The 16,849-nt window shown below is 41.8% G+C and overlaps 2 protein-coding genes across 10 annotated transcripts; both read right to left on the bottom strand.

Annotated features, from left to right (window-relative positions):
• Positions 1–1,379: 1,379 nt before the first annotated feature.
• On the bottom strand, positions 1,380–15,866 carry ccnyl1 (cyclin Y-like 1). 2 transcript variants are annotated; one of them, XM_072912022.1, is made up of 11 exons: positions 15,085–15,866; positions 12,939–13,013; positions 11,940–12,075; positions 10,769–10,804; positions 10,561–10,612; positions 10,310–10,429; positions 7,796–7,962; positions 6,841–7,003; positions 3,771–4,398; positions 3,090–3,620; positions 1,380–1,440 (listed from the first exon to the last, which is right to left on the bottom strand). In XM_072912022.1, exons 1-9 carry the CDS (start codon positions 15,245–15,247, stop codon positions 4,282–4,284), a joined length of 1,029 nt encoding a protein of 342 aa, XP_072768123.1. In that variant the 5' UTR covers positions 15,248–15,866; the 3' UTR covers positions 1,380–1,440; positions 3,090–3,620; positions 3,771–4,281. The 2 variants fall into 2 exon arrangements, with proteins under 2 accessions (XP_072768123.1, XP_061782162.1); XM_061926178.1 differs by having other exon boundaries at positions 3,090–4,398.
• LOC133574113 (uncharacterized) lies at positions 1,401–3,082 on the bottom strand. 8 transcript variants are annotated; one of them, XM_061926171.2, is made up of 3 exons: positions 3,021–3,082; positions 1,823–2,945; positions 1,434–1,747 (listed from the first exon to the last, which is right to left on the bottom strand). In XM_061926171.2, exons 1-3 carry the CDS (start codon positions 3,061–3,063, stop codon positions 1,666–1,668), a joined length of 1,248 nt encoding a protein of 415 aa, XP_061782155.1. In that variant the 5' UTR covers positions 3,064–3,082; the 3' UTR covers positions 1,434–1,665. The 8 variants fall into 8 exon arrangements, with proteins under 8 accessions (XP_061782158.1, XP_061782160.1, XP_061782159.1 ...); XM_061926173.2 differs by having other exon boundaries at positions 1,434–1,972; positions 2,048–2,945; XM_061926172.2 differs by having other exon boundaries at positions 1,434–2,047; positions 2,123–2,945.
• Positions 15,867–16,849: the final 983 nt, after the last annotated feature.

Here is a 16,849-nt window from a genome sequence, read left to right as displayed (position 1 = left end):
AGAGTATTACAAGTACAATTAAAGAGTATTACAAGTACAATTAAAGAGTATTACAAGTACAATTAAAGAGTATTACAAGTACAATTAAAGAGTATTACAAGTACAACTAAAGAGTATTACAAGTACAATTAAAGAGTATTACAAGTACAATTAAAGAGTATTACAAGTACAACTGAAGAGTATTACAAGTACAATTAAAGAGTATTACAAGTTCAATTAAAGAGTATTACAAGTACAATTAAAGAGTATTACAAGTACAATTAAAGAGTATTACAAGTACAATTAAAGAGTATTACAAGTACAATTAAAGAGTATTACAAGTACAATTAAAGAGTATTACAAGTACAATTAAAGAGTATTACAAGTACAATTAAAGAGTATTACAAGTACAATTAAAGAGTATTACAAGTACAATTAAAGAGTATTACAAGTACAACTAAAGAGTATTACAAGTACAATTAAAGAGTATTACAAGTACAGTAAACACGGAGAGAGAAGCAGATAGAAATGATCGCTGGTCCTCTTTTGCCGCCATTTTGACTTTTGTATGCTAGCTATCCCAGGATGCATTGCGTTGCATGAATCAAGCAGCTACTAAGCTAAAAGACAACATAGTCACTATTAAGTACATCATTACTTTGATTAGTGCGGAGATGTTCGTGACAGCAGCGTTGTTTGGGTATAATAGGCGACTGGCTTGTGCAGCCCTTTGAGACACTTGTGACTTAGGGTTATATAAACAAACATTGATTGATTGATTGACTAAAAGGTCCCTCCCCTTTACTATGAATCGATTAACGTGGACTTAAACAAGTGGAAAAACTTATTGGGGTGTTACCATTTAGTGGTCAATTGTAGGGAATATGTACTGTACTGTGCAATCTACTAATACAAGTCTCAATCAATCAATCAATCAATCAATCAATCCTCGAACGCCGTTAAGGCGGGATTGTGACATCATCAACAAGCGCCGCAAATAAAGGACAAAATAAAAGGCCTTTTACATGATTTGTGTTTATTTAAAATAGTCCATTCGCAAATGGGTTTCCACTTAAAAATGAGACATTTGACAGCTAGTAGCCTACACAGTAAACTAGTAGCCTACACAGTAAACTAGTAGCCTACACAGTAAACTAGTAGCCTACACAGTAAACTAGTAGCCTACACAGTAAACTAGTAACCTACACAGTAAGCTAGTAGCCTACAGAGTAAGCTAGTAGCCTACAGAGTACGCTAGTAGCTTACACAGTAAACTAGTAGCCTACACAGTAAACTAGTAGCCTACACAGTAAGCAAGACCAAGCATTGTGTTGTGTTTGGATCCTGCATGGAAGTACTTTGTTTTGTGGGGGCTACAATACTGACTTAGTCTTCTCCAGGTCCTTCTTTCAGTACAAACATCAGTCTTGGTCCATGATGCGGACTAGAGTCAGTAGTGTCCTTGGACCTAGTCTGGTGGAACACAGTAACAACTTCAGAGTGTACTCCATGATGTGGACTAGAGTCAGGAGTGTTCTAGGACCTAGTCTGGTGGAACACAGTAACAACTTCAGAGTGTACTCCATGATGTGGACTAGAGTCAGGAGTGTCCTTGGACCTAGTCTGGTGGAACACAGTAACAACTTCAGAGTGTACTCCATGATGTGGACTAGAGTCAGGAGTGTTCTAGGACCTAGTCTGGTGGAACACAGTAACAACTTCAGAGTGTACTCCATGATGTGGACTAGAGTCAGGAGTGTACTTGGACCTAGTCTGGTGGAACACAGTAAAAACTTCAGAGTGTACTCCATGATGTGGACTAGAGTCAGGAGTGTCCTTGGACCTAGTCTGGTGGAACACAGTAACAACTTCAGAGTGTACTCCATGATGTGGACTAGAGTCAGGAGTGTACTTGGACCTAGTCTGGTGGAACACAGTAACAACTTCAGAGTGTACTCCATGATGCGGACTAGAGTCAGGAGTGTCCTTGGACCTAGTCTGGTAGAACACAGTAACAACTTCAGAGTGTACTCCATGATGTGGACTAGAGTCAGGAGTGTACTTGGACCTAGTCTGGTGGAACACAGTAACAACTTCAGAGTGTACTCCATGATGCGGACTAGAGTCAGAAGTGTCCTTGGACCTAGTCTGGTGGAACACAGTAACAACTTCAGAGTGTACTCCATGATGTGGACTAGAGTCAGGAGTGTACTTGGACCTAGTCTGGTGGAACACAGTAACAACTTCAGAGTGTACTCCATGATGCGGACTAGAGTCAGAAGTGTCCTTGGACCTAGTCTGGTGGAACACAGTAACAACTTCAGAGTGTACTCCATGATGTGGACTAGAGTCAGGAGTGTCCTTGGACCTAGTCTGGTGGAACACAGTAACAACTTCAGAGTGTACTCCATGATGTGGACTAGAGTCAGGAGTGTCCTTGGACCTAGTCTGGTGGAACACAGTAACAACTTCAGAGTGTACTCCATGATGTGGACTAGAGTCAGAAGTGTCCTTGGACCTAGTCTGGTGGAACACAGTAACAACTTCAGAGTGTACTCCATGATGTGGACTAGTCAGGAGTGTACTTGGACCTAGTCTGGTGGAACACAGTAACAACTTCAGAGTGTACTCCATGATGCGGACTAGAGTCAGGAGTGTTCTAGGACCTAGTCTGGTGGAACACAGTAACAACTTCAGAGTGTACTCCATGATGTGGACTAGAGTCAGGAGTGTACTTGGACCTAGTCTGGTGGAACACAGTAACAACTTCAGAGTGTACTCCATGATGCGGACTAGAGTCAGGAGTGTCCTTGGACCTAGTCTGGTGGAACACAGTAACAACTTCAGAGTGTACTCCATGATGTGGACTAGAGTCAGGAGTGTACTTGGACCTAGTCTGGTGGAACACAGTAACAACTTCAGAGTGTACTCCATGATGCGGACTAGAGTCAGGAGTGTACTTGGACCTAGTCTGGTAGAACACAGTAACTACTTCAGTGTGTACTCCATGATGTGGACTAGAGTCAGGAGTGTACTTGGACCTAGTCTGGTGGAACACAGTAACAACTTCAGAGTGTACTCCATGATGCGGACTAGAGTCAGGAGTGTACTTGGACCTAGTCTGGTGGAACACAGTAACAACTTCAGAGTGTACTCCATGATGTGGACTAGAGTCAGGAGTGTCCTTGGACCTAGTTTGGTGGAACACAGTAACAACTTCAGAGTGTACTCCATGATGCGGACTAGAGTCAGGAGTGTTGTTGGACTTAGTCTGGTGGAACACAGTAACAACTTCAGAGTGTACTCCATAATGTGGACTAGAGTCAGGAGTGTCCTTGGACCTAGTCTGGTGGAACACAGTAACAACTTCAGAGTGTACTCCATAATGTGGACTAGAGTCAGGAGTGTCCTTGGACCTAGTTTGGTGGAACACAGTAACAACTTCAGAGTGTACTCCATGATGTGGACTAGAGTCAGGAGTGTACTTGGACCTAGTCTGGTGGAACACAGTAACAACTTCAGAGTGTACTCCATGATGTGGACTAGAGTCAGGAGTGTTCTAGGACCTAGTCTGGTGGAACACAGTAACAACTTCAGAGTGTACTCCATGATGTGGACTAGAGTCAGGAGTGTACTTGGACCTAGTCTGGTGGAACACAGTAACAACTTCAGAGTGTACTCCATGATGTGGACTAGAGTCAGGGGTGTTCTAGGACCTAGTCTGGTGGAACACAGTAACAACTTCAGAGTGTACTCCATGATGTGGACTAGAGTCAGGAGTGTTCTAGGACCTAGTCTGGTGGAACACAGTAACAACTTCAGAGTGTACTCCATGATGTGGACTAGAGTCAGGAGTGTACTTGGACCTAGTCTGGTGGAACACAGTAACAACTTCAGAGTGTACTCCATGATGTGGACTAGAGTCAGGGGTGTTCTAGGACCTAGTCTGGTGGAACACAGTAACAAGTGTTGTGCCTGCAATGACTATGTGCTATTATTCTTTACTTCCATGAAAGAAAGCCTGGGTCATGTGACCAGGTGAGTTGCATATAAAAACAATAGTTGTGTGTTGCTTCAGGACTTGACAAGACGGGCCTGGCGTCACGTGGTCATGTGACTCAGCTAGGAAAGGTGGCCAGCCAGTCGGGCCTGGCGTCACGTGGTCATGTGACTCAGCTAGGAAAGGTGGCCAGCCAGTCGGGCCTGGCGTCACGTGGTCATGTGACTCAGCTAGGAAAGGTGGCCAGCCAGTCGGGCCTGGCGTCACGTGGTCATGTGACTCAGCTAGGAAAGGTGTCGGGCCTAAGACAGCACGGCGTTGGAGTGTCGGATGCACAGCAGGTTGTCGGCGCTGAGAGAGCGTCTCAGGGACGCTCGGCTCAGGTCCTTGTACTTGTCTTCACACAGTCTGGAGATGGCCTACACACACACACACACACACACACACACACACACACACACACACACACACACACACACACACACACACACACACACACACACACACACGACAAGAACTTCACATAAGGAAATCTACAGTGGAACCTCAATTTACAGATTTAATTGGTTGTTGAACATAGTTCATAGAGCGAGAAATTAGCATAGTTCCTTTTAAGAAACAATGTAAACAATAATATATATATATATATATATATATATATAAATATATATATATATATATATATACATATATATATATATATATATATATATATACATATATATATATATATATATATATATATATATATATATATATATATATATATATATATATATATATATATATATATATATATATATATATACATACATACATACAGGTAAAAGCCAGTAAATTAGAATATTTTGAAAAACTTGATTTATTTCAGTAATTGCATTCAAAAGGTGTAACTTGTACATTATATTTATTCATTGCACACAGACTGATGCATTCAAATGTTTATTTCATTTAATTTTGATGATTTGAAGTGGCAACAAATGAAAATCCAAAATTCCGTGTGTCACAAAATTAGAATATTACTTAAGGCTAATACAAAAAAGGGATTTTTAGAAATGTTGGCCAACTGAAAAGTATGAAAATGAAAAATATGAGCATGTACAATACTCAATACTTGGTTGGAGCTCCTTTTGCCTCAATTACTGCGTTAATGCGGCGTGGCATGGAGTCGATGAGTTTCTGGCACTGCTCAGGTGTTATGAGAGCCCAGGTTGCTCTGATAGTGGCCTTCAACTCTTCTGCGTTTTTGGCTCTGGCATTCTGCATCTTCCTTTTCACAATACCCCACAGATTTTCTATGGGGCTAAGGTCAGGGGAGTTGGCGGGCCAATTTAGAACAGAAATAGCATGGTCCGTAAACCAGGCACGGGTAGATTTTGCGCTGTGTGCAGGCGCCAAGTCCTGTTGGACACCAGCAGATGACATGGCACCCCAAACCATCACTGATGGTGGAAACTTTACACTAGACTTCAGGCAACGTGGATCCTGTGCCTCTCCTGTCTTCCTCCAGACTCTGGGACCTCGATTTCCAAAGGAAATGCAAAATTTGCATGGTTGGGTGATGGTTTGGGGTGCCATGTCATCTGCTGGTGTGGCCCGCCAACTCCCCTGACCTTAGCCCCATAGAAAATCTGTGGGGTATTGTGAAAAGGAAGATGCAGAATGCCAGAGCCAAAAACGCAGAAGAGTTGAAGGCCACTATCAGAGCAACCTGGGCTCTCATAACACCTGAGCAGTGCCAGAAACTCATCGACTCCATGCCACGCCGCATTAACGCAGTAATTGAGGCAAAAGGAGCTCCAACCAAGTATTGAGTATTGTACATGCTCATATTTTTCATTTTCATACTTTTCAGTTGGCCAACATTTCTAAAAATCCCTTTTTTGTATTAGCCTTAAGTAATATTCTAATTTTGTGACACACGGAATTTTGGATTTTCATTTGTTGCCACTTCAAATCATCAAAATTAAATGAAATAAACATTTGAATGCATCAGTCTGTGTGCAATGAATAAATATAATGTACAAGTTACACCTTTTGAATGCAATTACTGAAATAAATCAAGTTTTTCAAAATATTCTAATTTACTGGCTTTTACCTGTATATATATATATATATATATATATATATATATATATATATATATATATATAAATTCAACAAACAGCAACAATCAACAATCTTTATTTAATCCAAACAAGACAACAAGAAGTAGCTGCGCAGACACAAACATCCTTTCAGTGCTCTCCAAAACATTAACAACCATGTTGCTACAAACAAAAAAAGGAAACTCCTCTTTAAATGTTTTTGAACAGCCTTCATGGGCTAGTGTGCCGGCATGTCCTCTTTAAAAACTAATGGAAGCAGCCTTAAATCGGCCACCTTTGGAATAAATGCTATCACCTTTTCATCCAATCACACCTGCTTTTGTACTCTCTCTTTCTTAATACATCAACATCCTTATTTACAAAGCTTGCAGTTGTGGAAATCTTTCTTCCATATTTGCCAGCCAAATCAGCGATGTACTGCTGTACTCCTTGCAATGAAGTCTTTTCTAGGTCCACAGCTAATCCCTCCTTCTTTCCTGGCTTTTTTGAACCCATATGGAGTAAGAAAATAGACTAAACGCGCTGAGGAAGTGGCGACCGGGTAATGGCTCTGTAAACAGGATGTGATGTAGGGGCCCCCGCCCCGTACAGGAAGTGATGTCATTGCCCTGAGTCTTCCAGCAGCATGCAAGATGACTGAATGAAGACTACTGAGACAAGTTAGGCGCACACATATTTGACTTGAAAAGGTGTCCAACACTGTATTTGTTGACATTTGCAGCAAATGCACTCAGACTTCTTGGTCAAACTCACCTCCAGTTTCTGGGCCCGCTGGTTGTTGAGCGGCTCCAGGGGGAAACTCAGGTTGTTGTCGTCGGCCAGCTGGCGCAGGTCAAAGTAGTACTTGGCGTAGACGCTGGCGGGCACGTTGATGTTGAACTGGAGCAGCTCCAGGAAGTGGCGCTCCATCTCGTTCCTGCACAGAGACACGTCCAACATGGAGGACACGGACCATAAAGAGTCTCACACTATTTCAGGTGATTTGATATTGTCAACCAGTCTGTCTAACACCACTAGCATAAAGACACGGACCATAGGGAGCTAATAAAGAGTCTCACATTATTTCAGGTGATTTGATATTGTCAACCAGTCTGTCTAACACCACTAGCATAAAGACACGGACAATAGGGAGCTAATAAAGAGTCTCACATTATTTCAGGTGATTTGATATTGTCAACCAGTCTGTCTAACACCACTAGCATAAAGACACGGACCATAGGGAGCTAATAAAGAGTCTCACATTATTTCAGGTGATTTGATATTGTCAACCAGTCTGTCTAACACCACTAGCATAAAGACACGGACCATAGGGAGCTAATAAAGAGTCTCACACTATTTCAGGTGATTTGATATTGTCAACCAGTCTGTCTAACACCACTAGCATAAAAAGAAAGCAGTTCATGAGAACAATGAGATGAAAATAGGAAGCCGATGGCGAGACAAGAGCACATGTGGACTCCACTACCACCGCCATCATCCTGCCTCTTCAGAGAGAGGCTAAGGGCGCTGGTCGCCATGGAGACCGCATCCAGGTTGCTTTGTTGGCTGGCAAAGGTGGTGTGTGTGTGAGACAGAGAGAGAGAGAGAGATGTCTAGTCTCCCGGGGCAACTAATGGAGTGGGCGAGAGGCAGGGCCATTGTGAGAGCACTTGAGACCCTCTTCATGTGACCCAACAACAACACACCTCAAAGTGACCAGTCCACTCACATGTCCTCCACGCTGATGTCCTTCAGGATCTGGCAATAGTCCACGTTCCACACGGCCTGGTCGTCCCACACTTTGGAGGCCAGCAGGATGGCTCCCAGCACGATGCGCTTCCAGTTAGCGGGGCAGATGTCCAGCTCGGCGTAGGTCAGCAGGCGCTCCAGGTAGACCTGCAGGAAGGAAGGCTCTCTGATCAAGCTGCTCACCACCATCATGACAACTCTGCAGGGTTACACCGCCCTCTGGTGGTCACAACACCACCTCCTTTTTGGAGGAAACATTGGAAAGTTGCCATGACACCTGAGAATGAAACAATGTCAGTCCAACAACACATTTATATCATTCATTGTTGTTTCTTTGTAGCATCATTTATTTATACATCATTCCTTACAAAAAATAACATTCATTGTTGTTTGCATCATCATTTATTTATACATCATTCCTTACAAGAAATAACCGGAATATAGGAAACATTATTTATTTCACACTCGCGTGATTGTTGTTATAAAAACTTAGTGAATCCATACCAACTCACTGTACTGTATCCTTCTAACAATAATATTGTCCTTGAATCGTACTGGCAACCACACATATTGTATCCTTCTAACAATAATATTGTCCCTGAATCGTACTGGCAACCACACATATTGTATCCTTCTAACAATAATATTGTCCGTGAATCGTACTGGCAACCACACATATTGTATCCTTCTAACAATAATATTGTCCGTGAATCGTACTGGCAACCACACATATTGAATGGAATGGAAGTTAAGGCAAATTGTTTCAGAACATTGTTTTTAGGAAAGGTGGGCGCAGTGGTGACATAATGGTTGATGTTGTGTTTAGTTTATCATCAAACACCTTTTTTACAAGTGTCTAAGAGGAACATCAACATTTGATTTCAAAAATCTCTTGGGAAAATTGGTTTGTCAACATCACAATAGGTCACCAACTCCTTTTTATACACTTTGTGTTCTTCAACCAAAATGAACCTTTTCTCATGCAGGGTAAACTGGTTATTACTATCTACTTCACTAATGACTATTTACTGACATCGTATATATATATGTATATAGTGTGTCTGATGATGTAGTAACAACATCATATGTGTATATAGTGTGTCTGATGATGTAGTAACAACATCATATGTGTATATAGTGTGTCTGATGATGTAGTAACAACATCATATGTGTATATAGTGTGTCTGATGATGTAGTAACAACATCATATGTGTATATAGTGTGTCTGATGATGTAGTAACAACATCATATGTGTATATAGTGTGTCTGATGATGTAGTAACAACATCATATGTGTATATAGTGTGTCTGATGATGTAGTAACAACATCATATGTGTATATAGTGTGTCTGATGATGTAGTAACAACATCATATGTGTATATAGTGTGTCTGATGGTGTAGTAACAACATCATATGTGTATATAGTGTGTCTGATGATGTAGTAACAACATCATATGTGTATATAGTGTGTCTGATGATGTAGTAACAACATCATATGTGTATATAGTGTGTCTGATGGTGTAGTAACAACATCATATGTGTATATAGTGTGTCTGATGGTGTAGTAACAACATCATATGTGTATATAGTGTGTCTGATGATGTAGTAACAAGTACTAAAACATGTTACTGACACTTAGTGACAAGTCACTACTACATACTAGGGCTGTCAAGATAAAAATATTGTAATGAATTGTCAATCCTAGTAGATAAATACTGTATCACCATAGTGTTGATAGACTATAAGAACCACAGCACTAATCCTTACAGTCATTATTAAATGAAGTATGGGTCAAAGTCATGGTGGAGAAGTGAGTGATAGAAGAGTGTCAGTGTGTGTAGAATAAAGTATGGGTCAAAGTGAGTGATAGAATAAAGTATGGGTCAAAGTGAGTGATAGAATAAAGTATGGGTCAAAGTGAGTGATAGAAGAGTGTCAGTGTGTGAAGAATAAAGTATGGGTCAAAGTGAGTGATAGAAGAGTGTCAGTGAGTGATAGAATAAAGTATGGGTCAAAGTGAGTGATAGAATAAAGTATGGGTCAAAGTGAGTGATAGAATAAAGTATGGGTCAAAGTGAGTGATAGAATAAAGTATGGGTCAAAGTGAGTGATAGAAGAGTGTCAGTGTGTGAAGAATAAAGTATGGGTCAAAGTGAGTGATAGAAGAGTGTCAGTGAGTGATAGAATAAAGTATGGGTCAAAGTGAGTGATAGAATAAAGTATGGGTCAAAGTGAGTGATAGAATAAAGTATGGGTCAAAGTGAGTGATAGAATAAAGTATGGGTCAAAGTGAGTGATAGAAGAGTGTCAGTGTGTGTAGAATAAAGTATGGGTCAAAGTGAGTGATAGAATAAAGTATGGGTCAAAGTGAGTGATAGAAGAGTGTCAGTGTGTGTAGAATAAAGTATGGGTCAAAGTGAGTGATAGAATAAAGTATGGGTCAAAGTGAGTGATAGAAGAGTGTGAGTGTGTGAAAGAAGAAGAAGAGACTTACAAGAGTGACGATGGCACATTCAGCTGTGAGTTGTGCAGCACTGAAGAGTGTTCTGACAAAGCGGTAGATCACTTTGTGCTCCGGGTCGATGCGCAAGTAGTCATCTGGCACTGGTTCTCTCTGTGTAACACACACACACACACACACACACACACACACACACACACACACACACACACACACACACAGAGAGAGAGACTGACTTGAAGGCGTCATGCACATGTGCTGCAGATGTTGGTGCACAGACTCACTGACAGAGGATGCATCTTCTCATCAAAGATGTCCAAAGACCTGTGTGAGTCCCTGCAGAAGACAGCTGAGTCAGCAACACACACACACACACACACACACACACACACACACACACACACACACACACACACACACACACACACACACACACACACACACACACACACACACACACACACACACACACACACTCACACACACACCTACCTGTTCTTGATGTGGTAGTAGATGGCCAAGGTGACACTGCAGGAGACAGCAGGTGAGTAACATCCAACATGTGACACAGCAGGTGACAGTAACATCCAACAACAGGTGACAGTAACAGGTAACAACAGGTGACAGTAACAGGTAACAGTAACAGGTAACAGCAGGTGACAGGTAACAACAGGTGACAGTAACAGGTAACAGCAGGTGACAGTAACAGGTAACAGCAGGTGACAGTAACAGGTAACAGCAGGTAACAACAGGTGACAGTAACAGGTAACAGCAGGTGACAGGTAACAACAGGTGACAGTAACAGGTAGCAGCAGGTGACAAGTAACAACAGGTGACAGTAACAGGTAACAGCAGGTGACAGGTAACAACAGGTGACAGTAACAGGTAGCAGCAGGTGACAAGTAACAACAGGTGACAGTAACAGGTAACAGCAGGTGAGAGTAACAGGTAACAGCAGGTGACAGTAACAGGTAACAGCAGGTGACGGTAACAACAGGTGACGGTAACAGGTAACAACAGGTGACGGTAACAGGCAACAACAGGTGACAGTAACATGTAACAGCAGGTGACAGTAACATGTAACAGCAGGTGACAGTAACATGTAACAGCAGGTGACAGTAACAGGTAACAACAGGTGACAGTAACATGTAACAGCAGGTGACAGTAACATGTAACAGCAGGTGACAGTAACATGTAACAGCAGGTGACAGTAACAGGTAACAACAGGTGACAGTAACAGGTAACAACAGGTGACAGTAACAGGTAACAACAGGTGACAGTGACAGGTAACAACAGGTGACAGTGACAGGTAACAGCAGGTGACAGTAACAGGTAACAGCAGGTGACAGTAACAGGTAACAGCAGGTGACGGTAACAGGTAACAACAGGTGACGGTGACAGGTAACAACAGGTGACGGTGACAGGTAACAACAGGTGACAGTAACAGGCAACAACAGGTGACAGTAACAGGCAACAGCAGGTGACAGTAACATGTAACAGCAGGTGACAGTAACATGTAACAGCAGGTGACAGTAACAGGTAACAGCAGGTGACAGTAACAGGTAACAGCAGGTGACAGTAACAGGTAACAGCAGGTGACAGTAACAGGTAACAACAGGTGACAGTAACAGGTAACAGCAGGTGACAGTAAGAAGATACTCACCACTTGATGGTGCTCTTCAAGTTGGGCTGACTGACGGTGCTGTCGTCCATGAAGATGGTGGAACATGAGCTGTACTTCTTGCTCAGAGGACCAGGAGACACTTGGCTCATGTGGTTGCTTTTCCTCCGATCACACACTGACAACATCAGCAAACATCACATCCTTCACTACTGCCTTTAATAGTACTCATAAAGTGTGTACTGTATGTGATACACACCTGGCAATACTCAAAGTGTGTACTGTATGTGATACACACCTGTCAATACTCATAAAGTGTGTACTGTATGTGATACACACCTGGCAATACTCAAAGTGTGTACTGTATGTGATACACACCTGTCAATACTCAAAGTGTGTACTGTATGTGATACACACCTGGCAATACTCATAGTGTACTGTATGTGATACACACCTGTCAATACTCATAAAGTGTGTACTGAATGTGATACACACCTGTCAATACTCATAGTGTACTGTATGTGATACACACCTGTCAATACTCAAAGTGTGTACTGTATGTGATACACACCTGTCAATACTCAAAGTGTGTACTGTATGTGATACACACCTGTCAATACTCATAAAGTGTGTACTGTATGTGATACACACCTGTCAATACTCATTGTGTACTGTATGTGATACACACCTGTCAATACTCAAAGTGTGTACTGGACAGTTTTTGGATGTTTCCAACAGGACTGTAGTCAGACCAATGTGGTCTGTAAATAAAGCAAGGTAAGAGCGCGAACACCAACTTAGCCCACCCTTTAGAGCACAGCGGTAACTTTCTGTAACTTTTTGTGTACATTTCTTACACTTTATCAAGCATGTGTACATATTCATGACTCTTCTTGTGAAGTGTTCCATGTGAGTGTTTCTGCCTTCATAGCTGAGGAAAAGTCATCACAGGAACTATGTTCTATGTTCTGCTCATCCAACTATCAGTCATGATGGTCATGAAACACCGACACCTACATCATGATACACTTTGGTGCTCACCGTCTGTCTGGGACTTGCTGAGGAAGATGGTGCTGGCTCGGGCGTGGTCTGATGGGTTGGACTCCAAGGCCAGCTCTGTGAGGAGTAATAATAACATGTGTAGAACCTTCATGACAGAACACAGTGCAGGAATAATAATAACATGTGTAGAACCTTCATGACAGAACACAGTGCATAATAATAATAACATGTGTAGAACCTTCATGACAACACAGTGCATAATAATAATAACATGTGTAGAACCTTCATGACAACACAGTGCATAATAATAATAACATGTGTAGAACCTTCATGACAACACAGTGCATAATAATAATAACATGTGTAGAACCTTCATGACAACACAGTGCATAATAATAATAACATGTGTAGAACCTTCATGACAACACAGTGCATAATAATAATAACATGTGTAGAACCTTCATGACAACACAGTGCATAATAATAATAACATGTGTAGAACCTTCATGACAGAACACAGTGCAGGAATAATAATAACATGTGTAGAACCTTCATGACAACACAGTGCATAATAATAATAACATGTGTAGAACCTTCATGACAGAACACATTGCAGGAATAATAACAACATGTGTAGAACCTTCATGACAGAACACAGTGCAGGAATAATAATAACATGTGTAGAACCTTCATGACAGAACACAGTGCAGGAATAATAATAACATGTGTAGAACCTTCATGACAACACAGTGCAGGGATAATAATAACATGTGCAGAACCTTCATGACAGAACACAGTGCAGGAATAATAACAACATGTGTAGAACCTTCATGACAGAACACATTGCAGGAATAATCATAACATGTGTAGAACCTTCATGACAGAACACAGTGCAGGAATAATAATAACATGTGTAGAACCTTCATGACAGAACACAGTGCAGGAATAATAATAACATGTGTAGAACCTTCATGACAGAACACAGTGCAGGAATAATAATAACATGTGTAGAACCTTCATGACAGAACACAGTGCACAATAATAATAACATGTGTAGAACCTTCATGACAACACAGTGCAGGAATAATAATAACATGTGTAGAACCTTCATGATAACACAGTGCAGGAATAATAATAGAATGTGTAGAACCTTCATGATAACACAGTGCAGGAATAATAATAACATGTGTAGAACCTTCATGACAGAACACAGTGCAGGAATAATCATAACAAGTGTAGAACATTCATGAAAATGAATACAACATTATACACTAGCTAGCTTTAGCATTGATCATAGACTGTTTGGATGTCTGACCTGGTTTAACTTTCACTGGTGCTATTCATCCACTCTCAGATGACACTGTACATACACACTATTCATCCATTCACAGATGACACTGTACATACACACTATTCATCCATTCTCAGATGACACTGTACATACACACTATTCATCCACTCTCAGATGACACTGTACATACACACTATTCATCCACTCTCAGATGACACTGTACATACACACTATTCATCCATTCTCAGATGACACTGTACATATTGTAGATTCACACTATTCAACCATTCACAGATGACACTGTACATGCACACTATTCATCCATTCACTGATGACACTGTACATGCACACTATTCATCCATTCACAGATGACACTGTACATACACACAATTAATCCATTCACAGATGACACTGTACATGCACACTATTCATCCATTCACAGATGACACTGTACATGCACACTATTCATCCATTCACAGATGACACTGTACATACACACAATTAATCCATTCACAGATGACACTGTACATGCACACTAGTCATCCATTTACAGATGACACTGTACATGCACACTATTCATCCATTCACAGATGACACTGTACATGCAGTGTCCATTCACTGATGACACTGTGCATGCACACTATTCATCCATTCACAGATGTACATTCACACAGTTATTTATTTCTAGAAAACGTATCTTGTGTCTATGGGACAAGCGGTAGGAAATGGATGGATGAATCAATGACTCAGTGGACCCCGACTTAAACAAGTGTAAAAACTTATTGGGGTGTTACCATTTAGTGGTCAATTGTAGGGAATATGTACTTCACTGTGCAACCTACTAATACAAGTCTCAATGAATGAATGAATGAATGAATGAATGGATGTACACACCGTCAGGGACTTCTCTGTCGCTGATGTGCTGCAGGTAGGGGGCGCTGTTGTCGTCGCTCACTTCCGTGCTGGTCAGAAACTCCTCCAGCCGCTCCGCCGGCTGCCGCGACGGGAGCTTGGGGCTGGACTCCGGGGACCCGCAACATGAGACGGCGTTTCCCATCCCGGGCAGCCGCTGTGCTCCTCGGAGACCACGTGGTGCTAGCTGGATGCCCAGGCAATGTTAGCTTAGCATTGCTAGCATAGCATGAGCTCGTCCGCCCACTCCCGGCGAAGGCGTTCTTTCTTCGGCCATTTGCAGGGAGGCAGCGGGGACAGTCCTGAAAGTAGTCCGCTTGCTCCCTCCTCAAATAAGCAATCTTGTTGTCTTCATTCATTCATTCTGCTCCCAGCGAAATACTTCCTGCCATCAAGTTGATCCAGGCCATGAGACAAGCGGTAGAAAATGGATGGTGCGTTCAAGTGACTAGCGATGAGACAAGCGGTAGAAAATGGATGGTGCGTTCAAGTGACTTTCCAAATGTTTCCCACGCGTCCTCTCAGCTAAACTCGCTCAAATCCAGCCCGAGGCTTCTGAGGCCTTGCGTGGAAGAGCCGCCACAAAGCAGACATAAGTCGTCCAACACGATCTTTCTTAATGGAGATGAATCCGCGGTGGTCTTTCTTGGCTTGCCAGCAGACGAGCAAGTTTATTCAGGCCGACCTTGTGTGCAGGTATGCGGCCACTCTGCTGCTGGACGAGCCGCTAGCGCCTCCGCCATCTGTTAGCTGCTTAGCCAGCCATCTAGTCCCGCCCACCTCAGATTACAAGCCATCCTATTGGTGGACAAAATGACAAGGCTTGTTTTACCTGCCAAGTATTGGCAGATAGAGCTGTCAATCACGCTGTATTCGACAATGTTCTATTTTAGTAACGTCACACCCTTTCTGAAAACAGTCCTGTCAATCAAAACTATTGCGCGCCTATTTCTCATTTATCATACTGTAACTATTCACGAGACTCATAAAGGATTGCCTAATTCCACGTTTAAGGACCGTTCCACCAAATCGGTGACATTTTCTTATTCCAACAAGAGATATAATACACTTTTTAAACTATTTCCACCTAACTGTGTGCATGTGCAGTTTACTGGGACACACATCAATCAATCAATGTTTATTTATATAGCCCTAAATCACAAGTGTCTCAAAGGGCTGCACAAGCCACAACGACATCCTCGGTACAGAGCCCACATAAGGGCAATAATCCTCACTGGCTACTTGTGTTATTGTGACACACATCAACAATAATCCTCACTGGCTACTTGTGTTATTGTGACACACATCAACAATAATCCTCACTGGCTACTTGTGTTATTGTGACACACATCAACAATAATCCTCACTGGCTACTTGTGTTATTGTGACACACATCAACAATAATCCTCACTGGCTACTTGTGTTATTGTGACACACATCAACAATAATCCTCACTGGCTACTTGTGTTATTGTGACACACATCAACAATAATCCTCACTGGCTACTTGTGTTATTGTGACACACATCAACAATAATCCTCACTGGCTACTTGTGTTATTGTGACACACATCAACAATAATCCTCACTGGCTACTTGTGTTATTGTGACACACATCAACAATAATCCTCACTGGCTACTTGTGTTATTGTGACACACAACAATAATCCTTCAGTAACTCAATTGATGTAGTATTTTTAATATTCAGTAACTCAGTTGAGGGCAGCACGGTGGTAGAGGGGTTAGTGC

Source organism: Nerophis lumbriciformis, linkage group LG31 (assembly GCF_033978685.3).
Source record: "Nerophis lumbriciformis linkage group LG31, RoL_Nlum_v2.1, whole genome shotgun sequence".
NCBI lineage: Eukaryota > Metazoa > Chordata > Actinopteri > Syngnathiformes > Syngnathidae > Nerophis > Nerophis lumbriciformis.
The sequence above is the reverse complement of the archived record's forward strand: the minus strand, read 5'-3'. Positions and strand labels throughout refer to the sequence as shown.

Excerpts from the sequence above, each read along its gene's own strand:
- LOC133574113 (XM_061926170.2), bottom strand. The coding sequence starts at position 3,063 with ATGGAGTACACTCTGAAGTTGTTACTGTGTTCCACCAGACTAG. Across the intron at positions 2,946-3,020 it reads ACTGTGTTCCACCAGACTAG|GTCCAAGTACACTCCTGACT; the intron begins GTCCAAGTACAC and ends CTACCAGACTAG.
- ccnyl1 (XM_061926178.1), bottom strand. The coding sequence starts at position 15,247 with ATGGGAAACGCCGTCTCATGTTGCGGGTCCCCGGAGTCCAGCCCCAAG. Across the intron at positions 10,805-11,939 it reads TTGAAGAGCACCATCAAGTG|TGTCACCTTGGCCATCTACT; the intron begins GTGAGTATCTTC and ends TGTCTCCTGCAG. Across the intron at positions 7,004-7,795 it reads GACATCAGCGTGGAGGACAT|GAACGAGATGGAGCGCCACT; the intron begins GTGAGTGGACTG and ends GTCTCTGTGCAG.